Source organism: Conger conger, chromosome 11 (assembly GCF_963514075.1).
Source record: "Conger conger chromosome 11, fConCon1.1, whole genome shotgun sequence".
Taxonomy (NCBI): domain Eukaryota; kingdom Metazoa; phylum Chordata; class Actinopteri; order Anguilliformes; family Congridae; genus Conger; species Conger conger.
This window is the reverse complement of record NC_083770.1, coordinates 6,262,708-6,288,568: the sequence shown is the minus strand read 5'-3', so window position 1 is coordinate 6,288,568 and position 25,861 is coordinate 6,262,708. Positions and strand designations below refer to the sequence as shown.

The 25,861-nt window shown below is 44.2% G+C and overlaps 1 protein-coding gene across 1 annotated transcript in view; it reads left to right on the top strand.

Moving 5' to 3' along the window:
- Positions 1-346: 346 nt before the first annotated feature.
- Positions 347-25,861, top strand: part of LOC133140507 (NACHT, LRR and PYD domains-containing protein 3-like) — a gene marked incomplete at its 5' end in the record, with an annotated part of 65,258 nt that continues 39,743 nt past the window's right edge. The window contains 5 exons of the mRNA XM_061260509.1: positions 347-456; positions 819-831; positions 9,623-9,726; positions 17,467-18,018; positions 18,226-18,871. Of these exons, the coding sequence (XP_061116493.1) occupies positions 347-456; positions 819-831; positions 9,623-9,726; positions 17,467-18,018; positions 18,226-18,871 (1,425 nt within the window). The remainder of the gene's footprint in view (positions 457-818; positions 832-9,622; positions 9,727-17,466; positions 18,019-18,225; positions 18,872-25,861) is intronic.

The following is a 25,861-nucleotide window of genomic DNA, read 5'->3' as shown; positions in this document are numbered from 1 at the left end:
GGACAATCGCCCCTGACTAGCCAAAACCAACAAGTTTAAACCGGTCTCCCTTCCAAGTACTAACCAAGCACCCTTAGCTTCAGTCATTTGGCAGGAGCAGGGTGCATGATGGTCCAGCTGCTGGCACTGCAGTATGACAGTGATTGACAGTTCTGTTTAATTACACTTGAGTGTGACTGTCAGCTGTAGGTGGATGTTATGTGCTGTTTGATTATAGTGAAATGTCACTGGCACCTTTCAGGTATATGTGAGGTGTATTATGTCATATTCCGATTTGCTGTGAGTTAGAGCTGCAGTAAGAGGATGAGTTTAACTGGTAGCTCTGTCTCCATGTTTTGTTCACAGGGTCCGGGTAGAAAGAGCAGGGTCACCTGTACCCAGCTGTCTGTCCATGAAGAGTGATCATTCAATGGGTCCTCCACTAGACTTCAGAGGAGAGTTCACAAGTGATCAAAGGTAATGAAATGGGTATAAATTGACACAACTGTTTAATTAAACGTCAAGGTCACAGACAACTTTCAGGTGTAGGTGCATGTTTTATTTTTAGATGTGTTGTGAGTTACAGCTACAGTGAGAGGATGAGTTTAAAGGTACATTAGGTTTATTTTGGACTTCTTACAGTCAAGAGAGGAATTGCAGAAACAAACACCCTGAAACCACAACACTGTTTATCACACGCCTTCTCTGTGAATGCGCTGACGTTAAAATGCCATTGGCTGAAGCAATTGGAACCAATGTTCTACCAATGAGCTTGAAAAACTGTACAGCTATACAATATTTTGGACGGCCCAACTGTATATTTTGAAACCCGAATTTAGGGACAGGCAGCGGGTGAGTCAGCATGCCAGTGGGCCTTTTTCAATGATAGGAGGGGATTTACAATGGACGTCCACCACGAATGACGTCTAACTTGGTTCAGCCAATCCCGTAATGGCGGGAGCAATAAACGGTCCCGTATAAGAGCAAGACACGTTCTTGGGATCTCTCTTCTGCTTCTTCTGCTTCTTCTGCCTCTTCTGCTTCTTCTCTTCGACGCAGCCTTTGTGGCCATTCGCTTCAGCTCATCTGCTCCGAGACTCGGACAGAGGCTGAATGCTGCACAGCGCACTACCAGGCCTACGGACACACCCAGTTACCTCGCGGTAACTTCGTGGCCTATAGCGAGTGGAAACTGGTGTACGCGGAACGCTACATCAGTTTACCCCTGCAAAGCTCACCAAAGAACAACAGCAACAAACTTTTCCACCCGGAAAAGGGACCAACGAACATCCTTCCAGCAACCGAGCGGACCAGACGACAACACTCGGCTAAGACGCCCCAGCCTGCGCATCTCTCCAGGACACACAGCACCATCGCGGCTCCTACAAGGACAGCACGTCTTTTGGATCCAATGCGTATGGACTCAGTAAGAGAACAAACATTCAGGCATAGCCAGTGTTTAGTTTAGTTTAGTCTTAACTGTTTTTGTGAATCTGTGTTTCCATATTTGCCGTCTTATCATTGGAATGTATTTTGTTAGCTATATATGTACGTGAATTGATCCGCCGTCTTTTGCGCATATATAGAGTAAACTACGCAAGTAGTCTTCTCACAGCTAACAATACCTAACACGCCCAGAACTCTAGCTTACCCAAGCTAGCTACTCCCACTTTTACCTTTCCTTTGTTCAAGCGACACACACACGCACACACACACCCAACTAAATTTCCTTACTAACTTCCCGTTAGTTTATCTGTTCTGTGTTTTACGTTTGTTTAATAAATATATTTTATTAAACCCCGGTGTCCGTTTTGGAATCACATAGACATGAGAGCCGAGTTAAAGCAGTCTTTCGAAGAACTTCCAACCTTTAGGTTATTGGTACGTTTAATCATTACATTACATTACATTACATTATTGGCATTTGGAAGACGCTCTTATCCAGAGCGACGTACAACAAAGTGCATATCCATAACCAGGGATAAGTTTGCTGAAAGACCCTAGAGGGAAGTACAATTTGAACTGCTACCTGTACAACAAAGATAAGGACGAGGGCCATTTATTTATTTTTTTTTATTTTATTTTTTTTAAACAAGAAACAAACAAACAGAGCAAACAGGCTGCTTACCTAGCCAACTAAAAAATACCGATACACAAAGCAAGTCACAGAGACGACAATTAAGGTTCACAGGGAGGTAGGGAGGGATGGGGAGAGGTGCTGCTTGAAGAGGTGTGTCTTCAGCTTGCGTTTGAAGGTGGGGAGAGATTCTACAGTTCTGACCTCAACGGGGAGTTCGTTCCACCACCGTGGAGCCAGAACAGACAGCAGTCGTGAGCGTGAGGTGGAGGTTCGGAGAGGGGGAGGTGCCAAGCAGCTTGTGGAGGCTGAACGAAGAGGTCTGGCAGGGGTGTAGGGTCTGATGATTTTTTGTAGATAAGCTGGGGAAGACCCCTTAACTGCTTGGAAGGCTAGCACCAATGTTTTGAATTTGATGCGAGCCATGACAGGCAGCCAGTGGAGGGTAGTAAGCAGGGGGGTGACGTGCGAGTATTTGGGAAGGTTGAAGACCAGACGAGCTGCTGCATTCTGGATAAGTTGGAGGGGTCTGATGGCGGATGCTGGGAGGCCAGCCAAAAGGGAATTGCAGTAGTCCAGGCGGGACAGAACCATCGCTTGGACCAGGAGCTGGGTCGAGTAGGGGGTGAGAAAGGGGCGGATTCTCCGTATGTTGTATAGGAAGAACCTGCAAGACCGGGTCACCGCCGCAATGTTCTCGGAAAGGGACAGTCTGCTGTCCATCACCACACCGAGGTTCCTTGCACTGGGTGACGGCGTGAGTGTGGTATCGCCGAGGGAAATGGAGAGATCCAGATGGGGAGAGGTATTAGTAGGGATGAATATCATTTCAGTCTTGCCTGGGTTGAGCTTTAGATGGTGGTTGTCCATCCAGCTCTGGATGTCCCTCAGGCAAGCAGAGATACGGGCTGAAACCTGCGTATCAGACGGTGGGAACGAGACGAAGAGTTGGGTATCGTCCGCGTAGCAGTGATAGGATAGCCCATGTGTAGTGATCGCAGGGCCAAGGGAGCGAGTGTAAAGAGAAAAAAGAAGCGGGCCTAGGACTGAGCCCTGGGGAACTCCTGTGGCGAGGGGCCGAGGTGTCGATACCGAACCAGCCCAGGCAACCTGGAAGGAGCGACCAGAGAGGTAGGACTCAATCCAGTCCAGGGCTGTGCCACAGATGCCCGTTGCTGATGGAGTGATCCACAGTGTCGAATAATATTGGTTATTTTAATTATTAATTAAAATACTAAATTTGTGGTTAGATATTTCTGATAATAGTAATTTTATGAGACTGATTACTTTTTGCAGTTATACTGCTACACAACGTTTAACTGGCGCCCCGGTTTCGTAGAGAGAAAAATCCCTGCGTTATTTGGCGGCCCGTGCGAGGACCCTACATAATTTGGAGTCCCGTGCGAGGACCCCTACATATTTTGGCGCCCCGTGTGAGGAAGACTAGCTTTGGCTCAAATTCCATGTGTTGTGACTTCATAACGAATTCCCCTCCATATTTGGAGTCTGCATGAGAAAGACGAGCTTTGGCTCCTGTCACGTGACTCCAGAACGAATTCTCGGCATTCTTTCTCAGCTAAATTGCCACAAGTGCAATTTTCTGAAAAGACCACTAGATGTCACCCTTGTACCATTTTTGAAAGCATGCATCAGCCGCTTTCTCAATATACTGCCCCCTCGTGTAACATTGTGGCATTACATTCATAATCTTACACGGTAGTTTGTTGATTGGAATTTACCTTCCGGTATAATACGTATTATCAACAATAGTATTACTAGCCGCACTGTATTATTAATTATAATTACTTTGTCAAAGTAATTTTAATAATTAATTGAATGTTACTTTTAAATTCTAAATTCATTGTAATTTCAATCTCTGGTATTTAGGATTAATGTGATGAGCATCACAGTTCCTATTTTACGGTCTGAATATCCGCCATATGTTCGGTCATTTTGCTGTTGTTGCATTGCAGTACCGCTAGTGCAACTCGAGTCCCTGTGTGATGCTACAGCTACCTTGTACTATAGTTAGAGAATAATCAAAGAGCGTTTTAAATTCTTTTTCCTTCATCACAACTTGTATGTTGGATTGTGATATTGGGAAACAATTCATTGCCAACTGTTTGGAGCTCAAGGCCCTTGTCAAATTGTTAACTTCAAGAGTACCCTCTTAAGTTACTGATTTAGCTTTTAGCTTTATTTGGCTTGAGATATGGAACCCATATCTATTGATGAGTACCTTTCCTTTTTAGCCCATGGTTTAGCACCTGGCTACATAGCTTTCCTGAATCAGATGAACCTCACTGATTGTAGGAAAGAAATGTTCTCACTTATTAACGAGAAAGGTCACTCCCCCACCCAGTCAAAAGACCCAATTCTAAGTTGCCTGGTCTTGAATTTTACAGATTAGTCTTGCTCTTCAGAGCAACAAAAACTTAGAATCAGAGATGGCATACCTCAAAGGACAACACACCAGTGTTTTACTTGAGCTTCAAACTGTTGGCAAGAAGGCAGTACAATACTTGCGTGATCTGCATTCAGCCGAATCAGATCTTAGTTCCTACAGAGAGGAATTATTTCAGTTGAAAAGTGGATGCCACAAGCTACCACATCCACTCTCTTCTGTAAGCCTGCTTTCTCAGGCTTGCCCAACTCCAGCTTCTCCTGCTTCCTCCTTACACCACAAGGCGGGGGAAGGGGGGTCACAAATTGATTCGGGTTTGTCAGATCCCGGTTCCACAGCTTGCTCTGATGGAGACTCGTCAGTCTCCTCAGATTGCAGTGCTGTTGACCACCCATGCAATGGTTTGCCCACCTCTTCCCTGGAGAGGGAAAGGGGGGACTCCATCCCAACGGTGGTCCATCTCCGCAAGGGAGAAACAGTCAGGCAAGTACAGGACTCCACCTTCCATGCCCACCCCTCTCGTGAGGAGGTCAGGGAACCCTCCCGTGGACACGGTAGAGGAGATCTAACGTTATTAATTGGGCACACAAAAAGCAACACTAATCCCGCTAGCTTTCCCTTTATAACTGAGAGGATAGGTGACAGCTCTGTACAGTACACTGACAGCGACAATTCATCTTCTGCCAACCATTGTGAGAATGACAGTTTTGTAGCTCCACCCCCTAAACCAAACTGAGGACGTCGAGCTCCGCATGAAACGCATTCACATTCAAATGTAATTTCAGGCTCTCCTTCTCCAAACAGGCAGACTAGTGCAACTTCACATGGTCTTCGCTTTGAGGAGCTAGAGGCCATGGCGAAGTATGTCCACACATTTGACCCCAAGGACTCCGAATTTAACATTCAGAGTTACTTGAGAGAAGTTGACTACTGTCTCTCGGATCTGCCCAGGGCAACCGATCGAGAAAAGGTACGACTTGTATGGAAAACCTCTACCAGAGAGATCCATACATTTATGGAACAACTTCCACCACAGGTTCGTTCCAGCTATCCCAAGGTTTGTGAAGCGTTGGTAGCTGAGTACCTGCCACGGTTTGATCAGGCCACAGCCATGATCAAATCTGTGGAGGTTAAACATAGCCGTACAGAACGACCAAAAGACTTTTACCAACGACTTAAACATGCATTTTTCCAGGGCAGAAACGGACCAGGCTTAGATGAAGATCAAGCCTTCAAATCCCTTTTTGTGCACAACCTGCACCCCTGCGTCCGAACTCATGTTTCACTGTTTTCAAGGGGCCAACACTCAGCCCTTGAATTAAGAAATGAAGCCCAAATGGTCTGGGACACTTTAAGGATTGTGCCCAGGAACGAGGTATTGGAAACAGCTAAGCACGTTGTTCCAACCAAGCCTGCCGGCACTTCCCAAGTTGCCCCATTAAAGTTTAATGGCTCAAAACAACGGCATGTGAGTAAGTTCCCGGTTAAGAGCCACCGTGGTCGCTTCTCACACTCTGATTCCAGCCGGAATTGGAGAGAAGACCGACCCGGTAGGCCCAAGCCTCAGAGTCACCAGCATGTCTCTGATAGGGAAGATACCTTGTCTGAAGAGAGCTTCTTCAGTTCCTCTGAGGACAACTAAAGCCTCTAACCTTTGTTCAGTAGTGTGTATGCCTTGAGTAACCACTCCAAAGAGCTATCTGGTCTTGTTCAACCTCCATCAAAAGACTGAATAAGACTGATCTATAGCCGTGGTCTCCTCACAGGCAGACTCCCAGCTGAAGCTTTGACCACTTTCTTTTGCACACCTTTCCTACCAAAGGGGGGAGGTAAAATATACTGGTAGTTTATAGCAGCCACTTAGATTTGCATGTAGCAGCAGCAAACGCAGATCGTAAGTAGGTACTGTAGAGTTAAATCCGACACCTGTTATAACTCATAAACGTTCATTGCTTCTTTCTACACCTACTGAACCATCATAAAGTATTGCATGTAGAAACTACAGTGTAATCTTTACAAGTATATTGCCACACCCCAGTGTGCCTTACTCCACCTCTTCCCCAAGCAAGACAAGACCACTTGTGAGCTTACTACATCATTTAGAAATGAGACCACCTCTCCATTTCCTTCCTGATGACACAGCCATAAGGTTAAGCTTGGATACAGAAAGCTGCCCTAATTTGAAAATGTCCCCACATATTTCAGATGACAACCCTCGTCAGCAACCTGACTGGAGGGACTAGAACAATTGGTCAGTCTGAACAAGACTTCCAAAAAGGCTACAGCCTCTCCATCCTAGACCCCTACATCATCTGAACATTTTCATGGCTGGGTCATTCCTGTTGGTGCTCCACCTTCTGGACACCATCCAATAACTAACAAAACACCTGAACTAACAAAACGACTAACCCTTTCACCAAGGTTTCTTATGTTTTGTGACAATGTATTCACTGTTCGACCTTAGTGTTTCACATTGTTTGTATCACGTGTTTTAGACCAGTTTAGTTAATTGTTGATAAATGCCTGGATGTTTGTCAGTCAATTGTGAACTGTGTTACCGACCCAATGTACTTGACCTGTGGACTGTGAACTGACTTTTATGCTCTCAAGGAACACTGGCTTCAGCCGCATCCTGAGACCACAGGGGGGATGTAGGGACTACAACTTCCACATTCCCACAGGAAAATTCTGCGACGTCCACCACGAATGACGTCTAACTTGGTTCAGCCAATCCCGTAATGGCGGGAGCAATAAACGGTCCCGTATAAGAGCAAGACACGTTCTTGGGATCTCTCTTCTGCTTCTTCTGCCTCTTCTGCTTCTTCTGCCTCTTCTGCTTCTTCTCTTCGACGCAGCCTTTGTGGCCATTCGCTTCAGCTCATCTGCTCCGAGACTCGGACAGAGGCTGAATGCTGCACAGCGCACTACCAGGCCTACAGACACACCCAGTTACCTCGCGGTAACTTCGTGGCCTATAGCGAGTGGAAACTGGTGTACGCGGAACGCTACATCAGTTTACCCCTGCAAAGCTCACCAAAGAACAACGAACTTTTCAACCCGGAAAAGGGACCAACGAACATCCTTCCAGCAACCGAGCGGACCAGACGACAACGCGCGGCTAAGACGCCCCAGCCTGCGTATCTCTCCAGGACACACATTCACAGCACCATCGCGGCTCCTACAAGGACAGCACGTCTTTTGGATCCAATGCGTATGGACTCAGTAAGAGAACAAACATTCAGGCATAGCCAGTGTTTAGTTTAGTCTTAACTGTTTTTGTGAATCTGTGTTTCCATATTTGCCGTCTTATCATTGGAATGTATTTTGTTAGCTATATATGTACATGAATTGATTCGCCGTCTTTTGCGCATATATAGAGTAAACTACGCAAGTAGTCTTCTCACAGCTAACAATAACTAACACACCCAGAACTCTAGCTTACCCAAGCCAGCTACTCCAACTTTTACCTTTCCTTTGTTCAAGCAACACGCGCGCTCGCGCGCGCCACACACACACACACACACACATACCCAACTAAATTTCCTTACTAACTTCCTGTTAGTTTATCTGTTCTGTGTTTTACGTTTGTTTAATAAATATATTTTATTAAACCCCGGTGTCCGTTTTGGAATCACATAGACATGAGAGCCGAGTTAAAGCAGTCTTTCGAAGAACTTCCAACCTTCAGGTTATCGGTACGTTTAATCATTAATATTGGTTATTTTAATTATTAATTAAAATACTAAATTTGTGGTTAGATATTTCTGATAATAGTAATTTTAAGAGACTGATTACTTTTTGCAGTTATACTGCTACACAACGTTTAACTGGCGCCCCGGTTTCGTAGAGAGTAAAATCCCTGCGTTATTTGGCGGCCCGTGCGAGGACCCTACATAATTTGGAGTCCCGTGCGAGGACCCCTACACTTGTAACAATGTTTTAACATTTTACATTTACATTTTAGTCATTTGGCAGACGCTTTTAATCCAAAGCGACTTACAAGTGCATAGGTTCTACCATAAGTAGGGGCGGCCTGTAGCGTAGTGGTTAAGGTAAATGACTGGGACAGGCAAGGTTGGGGGTTCGAATCCCGGTGTAGCCACAATAAGATCCGCACAGCCGTTGGGCCCTTGAGCAAGGCCCTTAACCCTGCATTGCCCCAGGGGAGGATTGTCTCCTGCTTAGTCTAATCAACTGTACGTCGCTCTGGATAAGAGCGTCTGCCAAATGCCAATAATGTAATGTAATGTAATAAGTCAAAGCATCACATCCAGAACTAGCAAAATACACATGAAATGCTGTTCTAAACATAGTTGTCATCATAAGTGCATTTTCTTTTTTCTTTTTTTTTTGGGGGGTGGGGGGGATTAGACAAGGATAGGGATATCAGAAAGGAGGGGCAGGGGAAATCAGGAGGGAGGACTAAGGTAGAGTTTGACAAGGTGGGTTTTGAGTCTGCGTCGAAATAGAGGGAGGGATTCTGCTGTTCTGACAGTGGTAGGCAAGTCATTCCACCACTGAGGAACCAGAACGGAAAACAGGCGTGAACGTGCAGGTAGAGAGGGGACCATAAGGCGACCAGAGCTGGCAGACCGGAGTGGTCTAGCTGGGGAGTAGGGAGTGATCAGGGATTGTATGTAAGGTGGGGCAGTCCCCTTAGCAGCCTGAAATGCCAGCACTAGGGCCTTGAAACGGATGCGTGTGGCAATAGGAAGCCAGTGGAGGCCAATGAGAAGCGGGGTGACATGAGCCGACCTGGGCTGACTGGTGATCAGGCGGGCTGCAGCATTCTGGACCAGCTGGAGGGGCTTGATGGCACACGCTGGGAGACCGGCTAGGAGGGAGTTGCAGTAATCCAGGCGGGAAATGACGAGCGCCTGGACTAGGAGCTGGGTGGCTTTCTCCGTCAGGAGATGACGGATACGGCGTATATTATACAGAAAGAACCTGCAGGTTCTGGCAGTGGAGGATACTTGTGGAGCCAGGGTGAGGCAGTTATCAAGAGTCACCCCAAGATTCTTTGCCGTACGGGAGGAAACATACAAATCTTACCTATTGTACTGTTAACTGGAAGATGTGTCTCCATGTGCTGAGTTAGAGCTGCAGTAAGAGGGTGAGTTTAACTGGAAGCTCTGTCTCCATGTTTTGTTCACAGGGTCCAGGTAGAAAGAGCAGGGTCACCTGTGCCTAGCTGTCTGTCCATGAAGAGTGATCATTCAATGGGTCCTCCACTAGACTTCAGAGGAACATTCACAAGTGATCAAAGGTAATGAAATCGCTATAAATTGACACAACTGTTTAATTACAGGTCAAGGTCACGGACAACTTTCAGATGTAGGTGGATGTTTTATTTTTAGATGTGTTGTGAGTTACAGCTGCAGTGAGAGGATGAGTTTAAAGGTACATTAGGTTTATTTTGGACTTCTTACAGTCAAGAGAGGAATTGCAGAAACAAACACCCTGAAACCACAACACTGTTTATCACACGCCTTCTCTGTGAATGCGCTGATGTTAAAATGCCATTGGCTGAAGCAATTAGAACCAATTTTCTACCAATGAGCTTGAAAAACTGTACAGCTATACAATATTTTCGTACAGACTGACGGCCCATCAACTGTATATTTTGAAACCCGAGTCAGCATGCCAGTGGGCCTTTTTCAATGATAGGAGGGGATTTACAATGGTCTTGTAACAATGTTTTAACATACAAATCTTACCTATTGTACTGTTAACTGGAAAATGTGTCTCCATGTGCTGTGAGTTAGAGCTGCAGTAAGAGGATGAGTTTAACTGGAAGATCTGTCTCCATGTTTTGTTCACAGAGCCCAGGTAGAAAGAGCAGGGTCACCTGTGCCCAGCTGTCTGTCTATGAAGAGTGATCATTCAATGGGTCCTCCACTAGACTTCAGAGGAATGTTCACAAGTGATCAAAGGTAATAACAATGGTCTTGTAACAATGTTTTAACATACAAATCTTACCTATTGTACTGTTAACTGGATGCTCTGTCTCCATGTTTTGTTCACAGGATTCTGGAGTCTCTGGAATCCAGCTCTTTAGAAGAGAAGAGTTCAGAAAAATTATCTGCCCCAATACAGGTGTGAGATCTTCCCCATAATTTCATTATTTTGAATCCATTATTGAATTCAAACATACACTCAGTGAGCACTTTTTAACATATTAATTATACTTTGACCAGTCTGGCCATTCACCTTGGACCTCTCTTGTAAACAAGGTATTTCTGCCCACAGAACTGGTGCTCAGAGTGCTTTTTTTCCACACCATTTACTGTAGACTGTAGACTTTTGTGCCTGAAAATCCCAGGAGATCAGCAGTTTCTGAGATACTCAAACCACCCTGTCTGGCACCTACACTCATTGCATTGCACTGCTGCCTCACAATTGGCTGATTAGATTACTAAGTAGGTGTTCCCAATCAAGTCCTTAGTGAGTGTATATCATGAATATTTTCTTAAATGCCTTTTTTGCACTTAACATTAACATATTCAACACAAAAACTATGTTTAAAGTGAGAGATAAAGTCACAATGGTGGCAAAAGGAAAGAAAGACCCCTAAAAAAAAACCCAAAGCACCAAGAACATTATCTTGACCTATGCACTGACAAGGCTTCCAACACACAGTGCATTACCACATATACCTATATATGTGGTATATCTTCTGTACCACATACAGAAGGTATACTTAGCTAAGAATGTTTCAGGAAAGACACTGAAACGTGGTAGAGCCAAAGGTAGAGCTTAAGGTATAACTTAAGAACGATGCAGCGTTAAGGCTTAGAGAAACACAGCCCTATTTGGTTGTTGATTCAAAGAGAATATTTGTTTGAATCCTCAGTAGCCTGCTCAGTGGTACATCTTGTTTGAAGCAGACCACCAGAGTTACAGTACCCATAGCAGGTATTAATGCATCGTGTGTTGGAAGCCTTGTTAGTACATAGGTCAATATAATGTTCTTGTTTCTCAGACTTTTTTTTACCGGAAGGTAATGTGATCATATCTATATAAACAGCGGTTGCCCTGACCAATGATATCTTGTGTTATCAGAAAGTAAACCATTCAGCATCTGCATTTTACAATATTCTACTTGCGTACTCTGCTATTTTTGTCATAATAATTGAACTATTAATGACTAATACGATTTGTATTTGACCATTTAAAAAGAAAAGAGAACCGTAAGTAGTTTAAGACTGTTGCCTATAAAACACATAATGGCCCTTACACGTAAACGTCACAGCAGCAAGAGCTTCAGTGAAGTAGCCAACAAGCCTTGCACCCCTTGAACCACATAGCTACCGTTTGGCTTGTGCCATTGTCGTGAGCCACGGACCCCTTGCCGAGCTCAGACCTCACGTTCCCACGAGCAGTACCTCACAATGAGGTGTCTCGGGGACGAACTCAAGTACTCCGAACGTCCTGGAGCCCTGGTAAGTTCTACTGAACTTCCAGCCCAGTCTCGAAGTGAAGGGTGTGATGCAAATCTGGTAATCGATGTCCTGTATTCAATGTATTCCTCTAAAGACTCTTTATCACCTATGATTATAGTAAGATATACTTTATTATAATCAATCAAAAGAATAGAGTTATACAGATTACAGTGTACATATCATCTTTTGCAGTTTGCTAATCACATGCAAGTTACATATACCCCTCTTAGCTCTTTCTAAATTACCTTTCCACCACGATGTTTAAAAATCAAGGTACACCCTTCCTATATCCATCCTCTTTGGCCTTAGCCTTATCCTATATCTCCCCCTTCTTGACGTTTAAAAAGAAACTATTCCTAGAATATTATATTTATCTAAATATGATAATTTCTCTACATTTTTCTACTTTATATAGTACCCTAATGAGAAATAAAAGATATATAAAAGTAAACTTATAATATGTTACTTTTCCTACTTCTACAAGTAATATAGATTATAATTACCACTCCAGCTTGGTTATAATTGTTCTGCGTGGCTCTTTCTTCACCAGCTCGTAGATATCTTCTGAAGCCAAATTCTGGGATCCTACTCTAAGGTCTAAAAGCTTATCCCTTATATATCTTTTTTGCATACAAAAGTGTACCTTTTTTGATAAGAAATGCCCCCATTATGTCAAGCGGGAAGACATTTATCTCTTATATAACCTGTTTTTTAATGACCATATTAATTATTTCTGTTTTTCCAATTGTCATTTTCTCATACCTCAAAAGAACTGTCCCCAATATTTTATTTCATGGGCCCCTCTGGTTTGGGAATTTCCACCATCTTGATATACGAGTGGAAAAACACTAGCCCTTATGTTGTTTTTAATGAACCTATTCATCACTGGTGTCTGTGTCAGTTTCATAATCTCTCCTTGACTTCCTCCAAACTTTGATCTCATGCAAGCCAGACGTTAAAGCCTGCCACCATCTCAACACCCTCTTCAGGTGCCCCTTTTTGTGGCGCCTTAAGGGATCTACAAAGGACATCCAGCCAATAGCTGAGTGTAAATCATCCGCCATTAATCATTAATTTTCTTTCGGTATTGACATCCCTTCCGTTTTCCTTATTTTTGTTTTTCTTTAGCCAGGCATTGTGCCCCTCCCCTGTAGGGTTGGGGTATTCTCAGTCAGAACTTTAACCTTGCTCCTTAAAACCCTAAATCTAAGTCCCCCAACTTCAGACTCCTCTACTGACAAGTATGGCTGCTCATTCTCTGAACCACATATTTTTCTTCTTACGGGCGTTCTTACTACCACCTCGATGGCGTGTGCGAGGGGTTAACAATGCATTCCTTTCTAACCCATCCCCCGTCAATCTCTCATCAGGGGGGCCTAGGGCCGGGTCCTCGACACCATTGCAAGTGGAAATTTAAAAGTTTGTTTTAAACCAAGTAGTTAGCTAGGTCACTAAGCTAGCGCAAAAAGAGAAGAGATGAAAGAGATGCATGCGCTTTACTTGCTACCCAAGACCATGTAAATATTATGATACCAACTACAACACATGCTAGATGCCAAAAGCTGATCGGCTTAGAAACACATTCAGTTATTTCCCCAGTGTCTGTCTGTCTGTCTCTGTCTGTCTGCCTGTGCTATTATTTCCATAGGGTCAGTCGCAGTTGCTGTAGCTTCTCCAGTCAGCACCTTTTAAACGACAAAATTATCCTCAAAATATTTGCTTGGTTGAAACGCAAAATAAATTTGAATCTGTATTTTTTTTTTCTGCATATATAATGCAGAATACTGCATTACTGTGACCACTGATATAAAGATATATCAGTAAATATAGTGTGTTACATACACCAATCAGCCACAACATTAAACCCACCTGCTTAAACCAGTTTCTTCATGACTAGAAATTATTTAAACTGTATTTATTTACATTAATGGCATTTGGCAGACGCTCTTATCCAGAGCGATGTCCAGTTGATTGGACAAAGGAGACAATCTTCCCCTGTATAAACTTGTCTCTGAACACTTAATATTTAATTATGATATGTGTACTTATAGAAGCAGATAATCATGAGTGAATTGCATTCAAAAGTTAAATTTTTTAATGAAAATGGAAATCTTGTTAGCTCATTGGGCCAGGGGGTGAATTGTTTTATTTAAATATCTTGTTACATAGTGGTGTTCATTATCACGTCAGGTGCTCCAGGACATGTAGAATCTTAAAGAAATAAAGACCACCCGCCATATTTAAAAATGCATCCACCTTATCCTACCTGTTCTGTCCTTCTTACAACGCTTTTTGCAATCTGACAGGCAGCTTAACTTCCCTAAATCACCATACTGGACGAAGATGACCGTTCAACTTCTTTAATGATGATACTAGAGTTGGGGTAAAACTGAGACAAAATATACAAGAAGTATTTGTCATAGTTCTTAAACGTACAGTAAATGCACCAAATGCTACAGTAAGCTAATCAACAATGCTACTGAACTAGCTACAGACTCCTGGGAAATATCTGCATCGAATAAGTAAATAGTAATTCCTTTAAACTATAAATATTCTATACACAGTGATAGAAGAACATTTTGTCAACTTAAAACATAAGTTAAAAATGCTCGTATAGAGCGTGAAAGAAGCAGATGGACCCATATTCAACTACAACTGAAAGCATGTCCTTAATGTGTTTTTTGGAAGCATTCTGATGACCTCATCAACAGGTGACAATCACAGTTCAGTTAAGGGCAACACTACAGTTCCCCACAGAACCACAGGGGGGAGACTAACTGAAGTGTAAGGAATCCAGTAGGCAATAGCTCACTATCTATCCTATCAGTTTCACCCTTCTTCCCTCCATTGGAATTACATGGCACTGCATGTGGTGAAACTTCTGTAGGGTTGCGTGAGCATATTAAGTTTTTTCTTTCCAGCTTGCCATAGCAAAATTGCCCAAAGTAAAACATAATTATTATTTTTTTATTTTTTTAAACAAGGATAAAAACAAGAAAGTCTGACTTTTTTCATTGTGATCGAAGGTCTGTTGTTTTTTTCATTTACTAATGGTTTAGGTTCGGACTTGGGGAGCTTGACCACAAGATCACATCAATAGCTTGCCACGTGATCAACCAACCATGGGTGACAAAGTTAGGCTAACTTTACTGTTCAAAGTAGCTAACATTACAGCATGATTGAAGACAGTTACTAGCTAGCTCTGCCTATCTTGCTAGCTATGATAGCTATCCATGTAATTAATGTAGCAGCGGGCAGTGAAAGAGAATGAACTGGGAAGATGTCATGCCTCATGCCAGGATGTGCTAGCTGTTGATAGCTGCACATCTGGAGGTAACGTAAGGCAATGTTGTTTTGTAAGCTTGGCGGTGACAGTCTGCTGCTGTTTTAATGTATATGCTTTACAGGACTTAATAACACAGCTAGCTAGCTAGAAGTACCATTGTAGCTAAATTGTCCTATTTATCATTACATAGTTAGCTAGCTGACGCAATTAGCTATTAATGTTAACTTTACTTTACCACCAAGCCAATATAGACTAGCTAGCTAAGCATAGAAGCATAGAGCTAGCTAGCTATCCAAACAAGACACAACGACATTCTAGACATTTGATGGCTAGAATAGCTCCAGAGTAACCAGAGATGCTGTTTTTGTGGTGTAAAGTGTGTTACCCATTGATCCAGGGTCAGACATACTGTTCCTTAGTTATTTAGGAAAATCAGATCCTAGAGCAGCAGGGCAACATAAGCCTGAAGTATAGATAGGTAGCTAGGTAAGTAACATATTAGTTGGGGTAACAAATATATTGTGGCTGTTGCGCTAGACATTTTTCAGCAGAAGTCTATCGTGTATCAGTCGCCAAAGTGGTTAGATAGCTCACCTCGTTATTCATGGAGAAAAAACAACAGACCGCCATCTTTTTTCTTTTGGTCTCGGAACACTCGCTGACCATTTATTTTTTCCCCTTTGCGCATGCTCATAATACCATCCCTTTTAAACAGTGCACGCAGGCGTGCTCTAATGATGATGAGTAGGCTATTCCACATGACTTTGCTCTCATATTGTCAAATATGTTTAACACTCCCACTCAAAGACATGTTTATAGTGGTATACAAAAACAAAACAAAAATACAAAAATAAAACTTTTGGCATAATGGCAGTATTCTAAAACCTGTACATCTGCCTGCCAGTTTACATTACTCTCCAAACAAATACCCTTTGAACCTCTCAAATTTAGCCTTCGTCACCGGCTTGGTAAGGACATCAGCAACCATATCTGCAGTGGAGCAGTATTCTATAGATATTTTCCCTTCTGCGTGTGCAGACCGTACAAAGTGATACTATATATCAACATGTTTGCTTCTGTCTGCATATTGGTTTCTTAGATAAAGCTATCGCCCCCTGGTTGTCCTCATATATTTTAACTGGTGCATGCTTGTTACTACTGTCTATTCCCTTTAATAGCTGTACAAGGTACATACTCTCTTGAGTAGTGGCCGCTAGTGCCATATACTCAGCTTTGCACTGTTGTCTGTTTCCTACTCTTCCATGATATAACTGGACCATTGTCAGTTCAGCTGAAACAATATCCAGTTGTGCTTCTTCTATCACACTGATCAGATGCCCAATCAGCATCACTGTATCTCTTAAGCTGTAGGCTTTCCTCACATTTATGGTCGTTTAGTTCTTGATCTATAGTACCCTTTAAATACCTCAGTAGGTGTTTTACTGTCGCCCCAATGCTGTTACTTTGGTTCTGCTAGGTGCTGTGACAGTTTACTCACCACCCAGCTCAGGTCGGGTCGAGTACATATCATAATGTATATCAAGCTACCTACTATTTCTCTGTATCCTGTTGAGTCAACAACCTCACCCTCACTGTCAAAGTCTAAGTTTTGCTCACATGGGATGGACCTCGGTTTGCATTCAGACATTCCAAACCTTGTTAACATTTTCTCTGTGTCTCTTTTGGGTCATTCTGATCTCTCCCTCACTCTGTCTAAAATCAATTCCCAAGTGTTTAAGTGGACCCAAATCTTTCATCTTAAACCTTCTCTTCAACATTTCCTTTACATCACTCAGTGAGGCGTTGTTACTTGCTGCTATGATTAAGTCATCTACCCATACTAACAGAATCACCTTCTCACTCTCAGATTCTCTGCTGTAGACACAATGATCAGAATCATTTTGTATAAAACCATTTTCTGTAAGGTGATCATGCAGTAACATGTTCCAGTTACGTCCGGACTGTTTTAAACCATACAATGACTTATTGAGTTTACACACTAAGTGTTCTCCTGTTTTTACCTTGACCTCAAAACCTTCCAGTTGTTCCACATATACCTCACAGTCCATCGGAGCATGGAGTAGGGTACAGCCACCTGCATCAATGCTCTGACAGAGGTCATGTTAGCTGTCGGTGAAAAAGTCTCTTTGTAGTCAATCCCTTCCACTTGACCATACCCCTTTGCCACATATCTGGCTTTACAAGTCTCTGATCCATCTGGGCTCTCTTTCACTGCATATACCCAGCGACCTCCCACTGCTTGTTTGCCCCTTGGCAGTGTGGTGAAAGTGAAAGTCTTGTTCTCTGTCAAAGAGTTCATCTCCTCTTTCATCGCGTCAGCCCACATTTTTGACTTCTTAGAGTCCATAGCCTCTCTAAATGTTTTAGGTACAGTCTATGAGGTCCCAATTTCAACAGTGGAGAAACTGGAAAGAGGAGTCACCGGCTACATTAAGAAGTGGCTCGGAGTCCCACAGTGCCTTTCCACCATAGGCCTCTACGGAGATTGTGCCCTCAAACTGCCTCTCACTAGTCTCACAGAGGAGTTCAAGTGCGCTAAAGTGAGACTTCAGATGACACTGAATGAATCCCGAGACGCAGTAGTGAGTAACAACGCACCGACCTTGGCAGCAGGCCGCAAATGGAGACCAGCCAGAGCAGTGGAGGAGGCAACAACAGCTCTCAGACATGCGGACATCGTGGGACATGTTCAGCAAGGAAGAGGAGGCCTCGGGTTAACAAGTAACTGCCCAGCTTGGAACAGAGCCACAGCTCCAGAACGGAGGAAGATGGTGGTGGAGGAAGTAGGCCACCAGGAGGAAGCCGCAAGGTGGGCTAAGGCGGTCTCCCTTGTTAAACAGGGACAGTGGACACGGTGGGAGAGTGTGGAGAGGAGGAAGATCAGCTGGAAGGATTTATGGGACATGGAAGCGAGACGAATTAGCTTTATCATCAGAGCTACATATGACGTCCTTCCAACACCAGTGAATCTTCAGCAATGGATGGGTGAAGATCCAGGATGTGCCCTCTGCTCCAGGCCAGCCTCCCTCAAACACATACTTGCAGGGTGTAAAGTCAGCCTCACCCAGGGACGTTACACCTGGCGTCACAACCAAGTCCTAAAGAGCCTTGCCTCCACCCTGGAAAACAAACGAGTCGCCACCAACTCCCTGCCACTATCAGCATCTGACCCCCGGCAAACAACCATCTTTGTCCGTGAGGGGGCTAAGGTAATCAGGAGCAGCTCCACACCACTGGAGCAAGGCCAGCTTCGCTTAGCCTGCGATTGGAAGATGCTGGTGGATGTTGGCCGGCAGCTCGTATTTCCTCCAGAGATTGCAACCACCACCCTGAGGCCTGACATGGTACTCTGGTCCCCTTCTCGCAGGAAGGTCTTCATCATTGAGCTTACTGTACCCTGGGAGGACTCCGTGGACGAGGCTTATGAGCGGAAACATCTACGCTATGCCGAGCTAGCTGCTGAAGCACAACATCGCGGCTGGAACACTGAAGTCCGCCCTGTGGAAGTGGGGTGCAGAGGGTTTGTGGCAACATCTACCACCAGATTGCTCAGAGACCTGGGAGTGAGAGGCCAGAGCCAGCGCCTAGCCATCAAGGCCTTGTCGGAGGCAGCAGAGAGAAGCAGCCAGTGGCTGTGGATGAAGAGGCAAGACCCCTGCTGGGCCCCGAAGTAGCAGGCCAGGTTGACATAGAGGGGGGTGCTTCTGGGACGCCAGAAGTCACTGTTGAGCCCTCCGGAGGCGTCGTGGGCTCATCAACGAAACGTTGAGGAAGGAGGGTGCCCACTTGAAAACTCCTCTGTGTCAACCTTCCATTGTCATCAAGTCTACTCTCTTGGTAAGTGCTTGAGTTGGCACATAAAGGATATTTACATCTTGTCCTGTGTTTTGAAATCATAAACCACTCTGTAAAAATAATTTACATTTTCACTCTCATTATTACACTCCACTTTACACTGGTAATCCTTTAAATATTCTGGAGCCTTTCTTTGTCTAGTGGGATACCTCTGCATACTTTCTCCCTGTTCTCTCTTAATACCATCTGTCTGGGTCGGACTTGCCTCGGTAGTCTCAACACGGGACTCTTTACACACCTTAGGCGGTCCCTGATCCTGGTGATTTGATGGTGTATCACCATAACACTCAATGTCATCCTCCATGTCATAATCTGTCTGAGTCTGGTTATCTGCGCTACCTTTGGTGATGAATTTCACCAGCCTATGTTTTAGGACTTTTCCTGTCTCAGGATAATACACATTATATGCTGGACTATATTCATCATAGCCTACAAATATTCCTTTTTCACACCTAGAATCCAGCTTCTTTTTGTCCTGCTTATATACATAGCATTCAGATCCAAATATCTTCATGTTAGATAGGTTAGGTGTTTTGCCTGTGAAAACACGGTAAGGTGTCTGCTCTAATCGTTTACTGTAACACCTGTTGCGGATCTGAGCCGCTGTCTGTACAGCGTATGTCCATAGTTGCTTTGGGAGGTTATTCTCCAATAGCATACATTTTGACATTTCAAATAGGGTTCTCCACCCTCTTTCAGCTGTTCTCATGCCTTATCCCATTACTTCTAAGTGAAGACTGGAACTCCTGCCCGGTAAATTCTGTACCTTTATCAGATCTTATACATTTTACCTTTCCATGTGGAGCTACGTCTGCTATGAATTTCTCAGTAGCTGTTGTGGTATAATTCTTTGCTTTGATAAAATAGGGAAAAACCATGCCACTATAATCATCAGTAAATGCTGTTGCATACTGGGAACCATCTTTATCAGCTGGTTCTATTGGACCACATAGGTCTGTATGAACTAGCTCTAGCACTGTCATAGCTTTAGCGTCTGCCTGTCTGTTTCTATTCTGCGTAAACTTTCCCTGTGTGCATATTTCACAGTTTTGATTAGACTTTTCATGTTTCCCTTTTATTGACATTCCTTTTTATTGATTTTCCTTTATTGTCTCCCCTCATTTTCGCCATCCCGGTCACTTTGGTTCCGTCAGCAAGCTCGATCAAGTGGTCCTCTGGTCTGAAACTTTTGTCAACTGTCTTGAACTTTGTGGCGTCGTTGACCATATGTGTTGTGGCGCCACAGTCGACCATGAGACCTTTCCTATTTCCATTTTGTGTCGGACAGTCACTCAACTTGAAAAAACAGAACGCAGGCTCTGCCTCCGCACCATCCGCTTTCTTGACCTGGTCGCGTCCTCGTCCCCGACCGCGCCCTCTTCCTCGCTGTGGTGTGTCCCATCTGCGTTCCTCCCGTCTCCCCTGGAATCCGTCAGGACACGTTCTGGCCATGTGTCCTTTCTTACCGCACGTGTAGCATTCGACGTCAGCAAGGTCCATTTTCCTTCCTCTTCCTCGCCCACATGCTCTCGTTGCCCCGCTAGTCTTCATCAGATTGTCTTCCTCTACTTTCACGTCACTCGTCCTGTATCTCTCAGTGCTCTCATAACTTCGCAATTTACTTTTAAATTCACCGAACGTTACAATGTCATTGGTTTGGGTAACATGCACAACGAATGGCTTAAATGAGTCCGGTAGCCCCTTTACTACCATGGCTATCTGCAACCCATCGCTAATTTGTTCGTCGGCTCTTCTCAATGATGTGAAAATAGTCTCTGCCCAAATAATGTAATCTGTAATCGTTTCATTACTAGCTTTGTGGAGTGAGGAAAGTTTACAGTACAAACTCACCACGCGAGGTTTGTCCTTCCCAGCATAGTGTTCGCGAATAATTTCAAGTGCTTTTCTCCCGTCTCGTTTTGCGTCCCTCATTACCAACGATAAACTTTTGTTATCTAGGCATTGCACTAACTCCGCGTATGCCTCTCCATTCCTTGCTTCATCCTCTGCGAGGGCTTCTTCGTCTTCCTCGTCTATCTTTGGGTCTTCCAGGATAACTTTCCTAAGACCGCACAACTCCATATGCGCCAGAAACCTTGTTTCCCAAAGTTCGTAGTTTTTCTCATCGCCGTCGAATAATTATCTAAACCACCTTTGGCCTGCATGACTGGGCCCATAACCTGTTGCGCTAGATATTGTTCAGCAGAAGTCTATCGTGTATCAGTCGCCAAAGTGGTTAGTTAGCTCACCTTGTTATTCACGGAGAAAAACCAACAGACCGGCATCTTTTTTTCTTTTGGTCTAGGAACACTCGCTGACCATTTATTTTTCCCCTTTGCGCATGCTCATAATACCATCCCTTTTAAACAGTGCACGCAGGCACGCTCTAATAATGATGCATAGGCTATTCAACATGACTTTGCTCTCATATTGTCAAATATGTTTAACAGTGGCAATGCGGGTTCACCCGTAGCTAGCATCGGCTAAAAAGAAGGCATGTGGAATGTTCAAACCGAAAAAACGGCAAGGTTTATTGCCCTTAATTTAACACACTAAACTGGGTTGGGGGGGGGTGTCCAAAACAATAAACGGGGTTCATCTGACAGCTCTCAGACTCAGCTAGTATCTGTTAATTTGAGCACAGAAGATGCAGACTCGCTTAATACAAAATAACTGCCAATCACAGAGCTGCCCTCGGCCATATGAGCTTGCCAGACAGAACTTGGTTGGCCACCTAGAGCGGGCGGGGAGTACAAGAACTGAACCGAGGACATTCCTACCCCCATTCAATACCCATTAAGACCCCCACACACTGTCCATATCCTGCATGTCCTCCTGGGTCGCTACAATACATTTATTTAAGCTGACTATCTTAATTATAGCTTTGTACAGTTGTATCGCTAGCGACTAGTAACTAACAAGATAGTTAGCTATCAATAGCTAATGTTAGCGGCGCTAACTGCCATCCTGAAAGCGGTCAGAAATGGCCTGTCATGACAACGACTGGGTCCCATTAGCCGGAAAGTGCCTACTCCTTAACTCCACTGCCACCCACCTCCACACTGTCCCATTTTTCATAAAGGAATGAAATGGCTAAAACCCTGCCCTCCTCCACTCCCCCAGCATATTGTACAACGTATCTTTCAGCAGAAGTCTTTACAAATTTCGGGGTGACATCATCATGCTCACACCCACATAGGCTACTTTGAAAACCCAACCCACAAAATCTAGAAAGGGGAAATGGCAGGGTTGCAACTTGAATTCCCCATGAAAAAATATTTAGCCAAATGTTTGTGTCGTTATTATCATGCATATCATCCTACCCAGATTGTGAAATGTCAGTTTGTTTCTGTGGGTCATATGCAACAAACAAATTTGGTAATTTAAAGCAGGGAAGTGGGTTTATGTCTTTTATTGCAGTCACTGGTGTAGCGGTATCAAACTCTGTTCGTCAATCACCAGTCCATTTTACCAAGTGTCCCTGACGTTGCTGCAGCACTAAAATGGTTTTAAGATGGCTTTTCCCTGTAGTAATGTGATCCAACGCGTTCGCAATCTAGATTCAAATGATGTGATACCACATTTTCTTTCATTGCTGCTAATTGGGCTACGAATAGGCAGCTACATAGTTTAGCCTATGTGGATTGCAGAATATAGGACATTTTAACAATCCACACCTGGCAAATGCTGAGAGACAAGGTAGCCTATACGTGCGACAATACAGATTTCAGAACTTTCTCATACTTGTCAGTTCTGGAGATGGTTTTTGATGTCCCCAGTGAACAGAATAGGCTACTGATAACCAGTGCACCTTCCCCTGTTAAGGTCAGGTGCTCGTAAAAGATAGCATGGGCTACAACATACTGTACGCCTACCAAAACAAACTTGGAAATAAAAACGGACACAGGATAACCGTGTTTTACTTTCGTAATGGAATTTGCCATTTGAGCTCAGGCTTGTTTTTTTCATTCTGTGATGCACATAATGAAGCGATTAGAATGCATCAATGTAATTCACTCCTATAGCATCTCATAAGACAACTCCCCCTTGGTTTTCTTTATTTAGGCAATTCTTTTATTTTTTCTACCTTTATTTAACCAGGAATACCCAATTTATCGAAATCCTTTTTGCAAGGGGACCTGAAAACGGGTCAGCTTGAAAATTCAAGCACTTGTTAGCCTGTTGTTGCTACAGTTGTCCATCCATCCATCCATTATCTGAACCCGCTTATCCTGAACAGGGTCGCAGGGGGGCTGCGACCCTCTACTGGTTGTAGAAAAAACAAAACCAGCGTGACTGTTAACAAGCAGGGCAGTTAGTTATTTAAGTAGCTTACGTAATTCATGCATGGATGACTTTATTCAACCAACAGTTTCCAAATGGCATATTTACATTTACATTTTACATTTTTGTCATTTGGCAGACGCTTTTAATCCAAAGCGATTTACAAGTGCATAGATTATTCCACAAGTTAAAGCATCACATAGGGATTTTACTCTCTACGAAACCGGGGAGCTAATTAATGTTATGCAGCAGTATAACTGCAAAAAGTAATCAGTCTCATAAAATTACGAGTAGTATTTTAATTAATAACTAAAACAACCAATATTAATGATTAAACATACCGATAACCTGAAGGTTGGAAGTTCTTCGAAAGACTGCTTTAACTCGGCTCTCAAAACAGACACCGGGTTTAATAAAATATATTTATTAAACAAACGTACAAACACAGAACAGATAAACTAACGGGAAGTTAGTAGGGCAAGTTAGTTGGGTATGTGAGCGTGTGCGCGCGCGAGCGCGTGTGTCCTTTGAACAAAGGAAAGGTAAAAGTGGGAGTATTAGTGTTAGCTGGGGAAAGAGACCACTTGCTTAGTTTTACTCTAATTACATACGCGAAAGACGGCGAATCAATTCAGGTATATATGTGGCTAACAAAAATACATTCAAACGGTAACACAGACAAATAGAAAAACACATTCACAATATCAGTCAAAACTAAGCTAAACACTGGCTATGAATGTTTGTTGTTGAGTCTTACTGAGTCCATACGCATGCTGAATCCAAAAGACGTGCTGTCCTTGTAGGAGCTGCGATGGTGCGGTGAATAATGTCCCGGAGAGGTGCGCAGAGCTGGGATGTTCCCGTGGGCTGCGCGTTGTCGTCTTGTCCGTTCGGTTCTAGAAAAATGTGTCCGCTGGTTCCTTTTCCGTGTGTAAAAGTTTGTTGCTGTTGTTCGTTGGTGAGCTTTGCAGGAGGAAACTGATGTAGCGGTCCGCGTGGTGCACATAGAGAGGGAACCATGAGGCGACCAGAGCTGGCAGACCGGAGTGGTCTAGCTAAGAAGTAGGGAGTGATTAAGGATTGTATGTAAGGTGGGGCAGTCCCCTTAGCAGCCTGAAATGCCAACCCTAGGGCCTTGAATCGGAATGCGTGCAGCAATAGGAAGCCATTGGAAGCCAATTAGGAGCGGGATGACATGAGCCGACCTGGGCTGACCGGTGATCAGGCGGGCTGCAGCATTCTGGACCAGCTGGAGGGGGTTGATGGCACAAGCTGAGAGACCGGCTAGGAGGGAGTTGCAGTAATCCAGGCGGGAAATGACGAGCGCCTGGACTAGGAGCTGGGTGGCTTTCTCCATTAGGAGATGACGGATACGGCATATATTGTAGAGGAGGAGGATACAGTGGTGGATACTTGTGGAGCCAGGGTGAGGCAGTTATCAAGAGTCGCCCCAAGATTCTTTGCCGTATGGTAGGAGGAAACTACAGGGTAGGGAGAAGGAATTGCGAATGTCATCAACCGTCTGTGAGGGGAAGAAGGAGACAAAGTCACCAGGTGTGAGTGATGAGGGAGGTGGGGGGGAGGGGGGGCCAGAAGGGAGGAGAAGGTTGAAAACAGTTTGCGGGGATAAGAGGCGACCGCGTAAATTTTCGAATGAAAGAAGGAAGATTTAGCTAGAGAGACAGAGGAATGGAAAAATGATAGCAGGGCATGGAAGGAAGCTATATCACTGGGGAGACAGGACCTTTTCCATTTTCTCTCCGCTGCCCGCAGTTTGGTTCAGACAGCTCATAGAGCATCAGAAAGCCAAGGACTGGGGGCGAGGCCTGAGCTTGTGTGGGGACACAGAGAGTCAAAGGAAGATGAGAGGGAGGACATGAGGGTTGTAGCAGCATCGTCGGAAGACAGTCAAGAGAAAGACTCTGTGGATGGTAGGGAGAAGAGGATTGTAGATGAGAGGGTGGAGGTAGACAGGTGGCGTAGGTTCCACCGACAGGTGACAGTGGATGGTGGGAGAGCTGTTTTGGTAGACTGGAGAGAAAGGTAGACTGGGTGGACTCTGAGTTGAGGCTGAAGTCACCCAGGAGGATCAGGGGAGTGCCATTGACTGGTGAGGAGCTAAGGAGGATGTCCATCTCATCCAAGAAGCTCCCCAGAGGACCCGGGGGAAAATAAACAACAATAATAAAGAGTTTGCACAGGAAAGTAACAGAAACTGCATGAAATTCAAAAGAGGAGAAGGATGAGGAGAAGACACAAGATCTCCATGAGGATGAGATTAGGAGACCTGTGCCACCTCCTCTGCCAGAGGATCTGGGTGTGTGGGGAAAAAGAGAAGGCAGAGGAAAGGGCAGCTGGCTGTGTTCTCTGATGAGAGCCACGTATTTATTACCAATACATGAGTTACAGATGTTACAGTGGGAAATAATTGTTTACAATGCGAACAGTCGCGATAACTGACATATGAAGCACCATATGGCATAGGCTTCACTCATGTATACAGAAATGTTTCT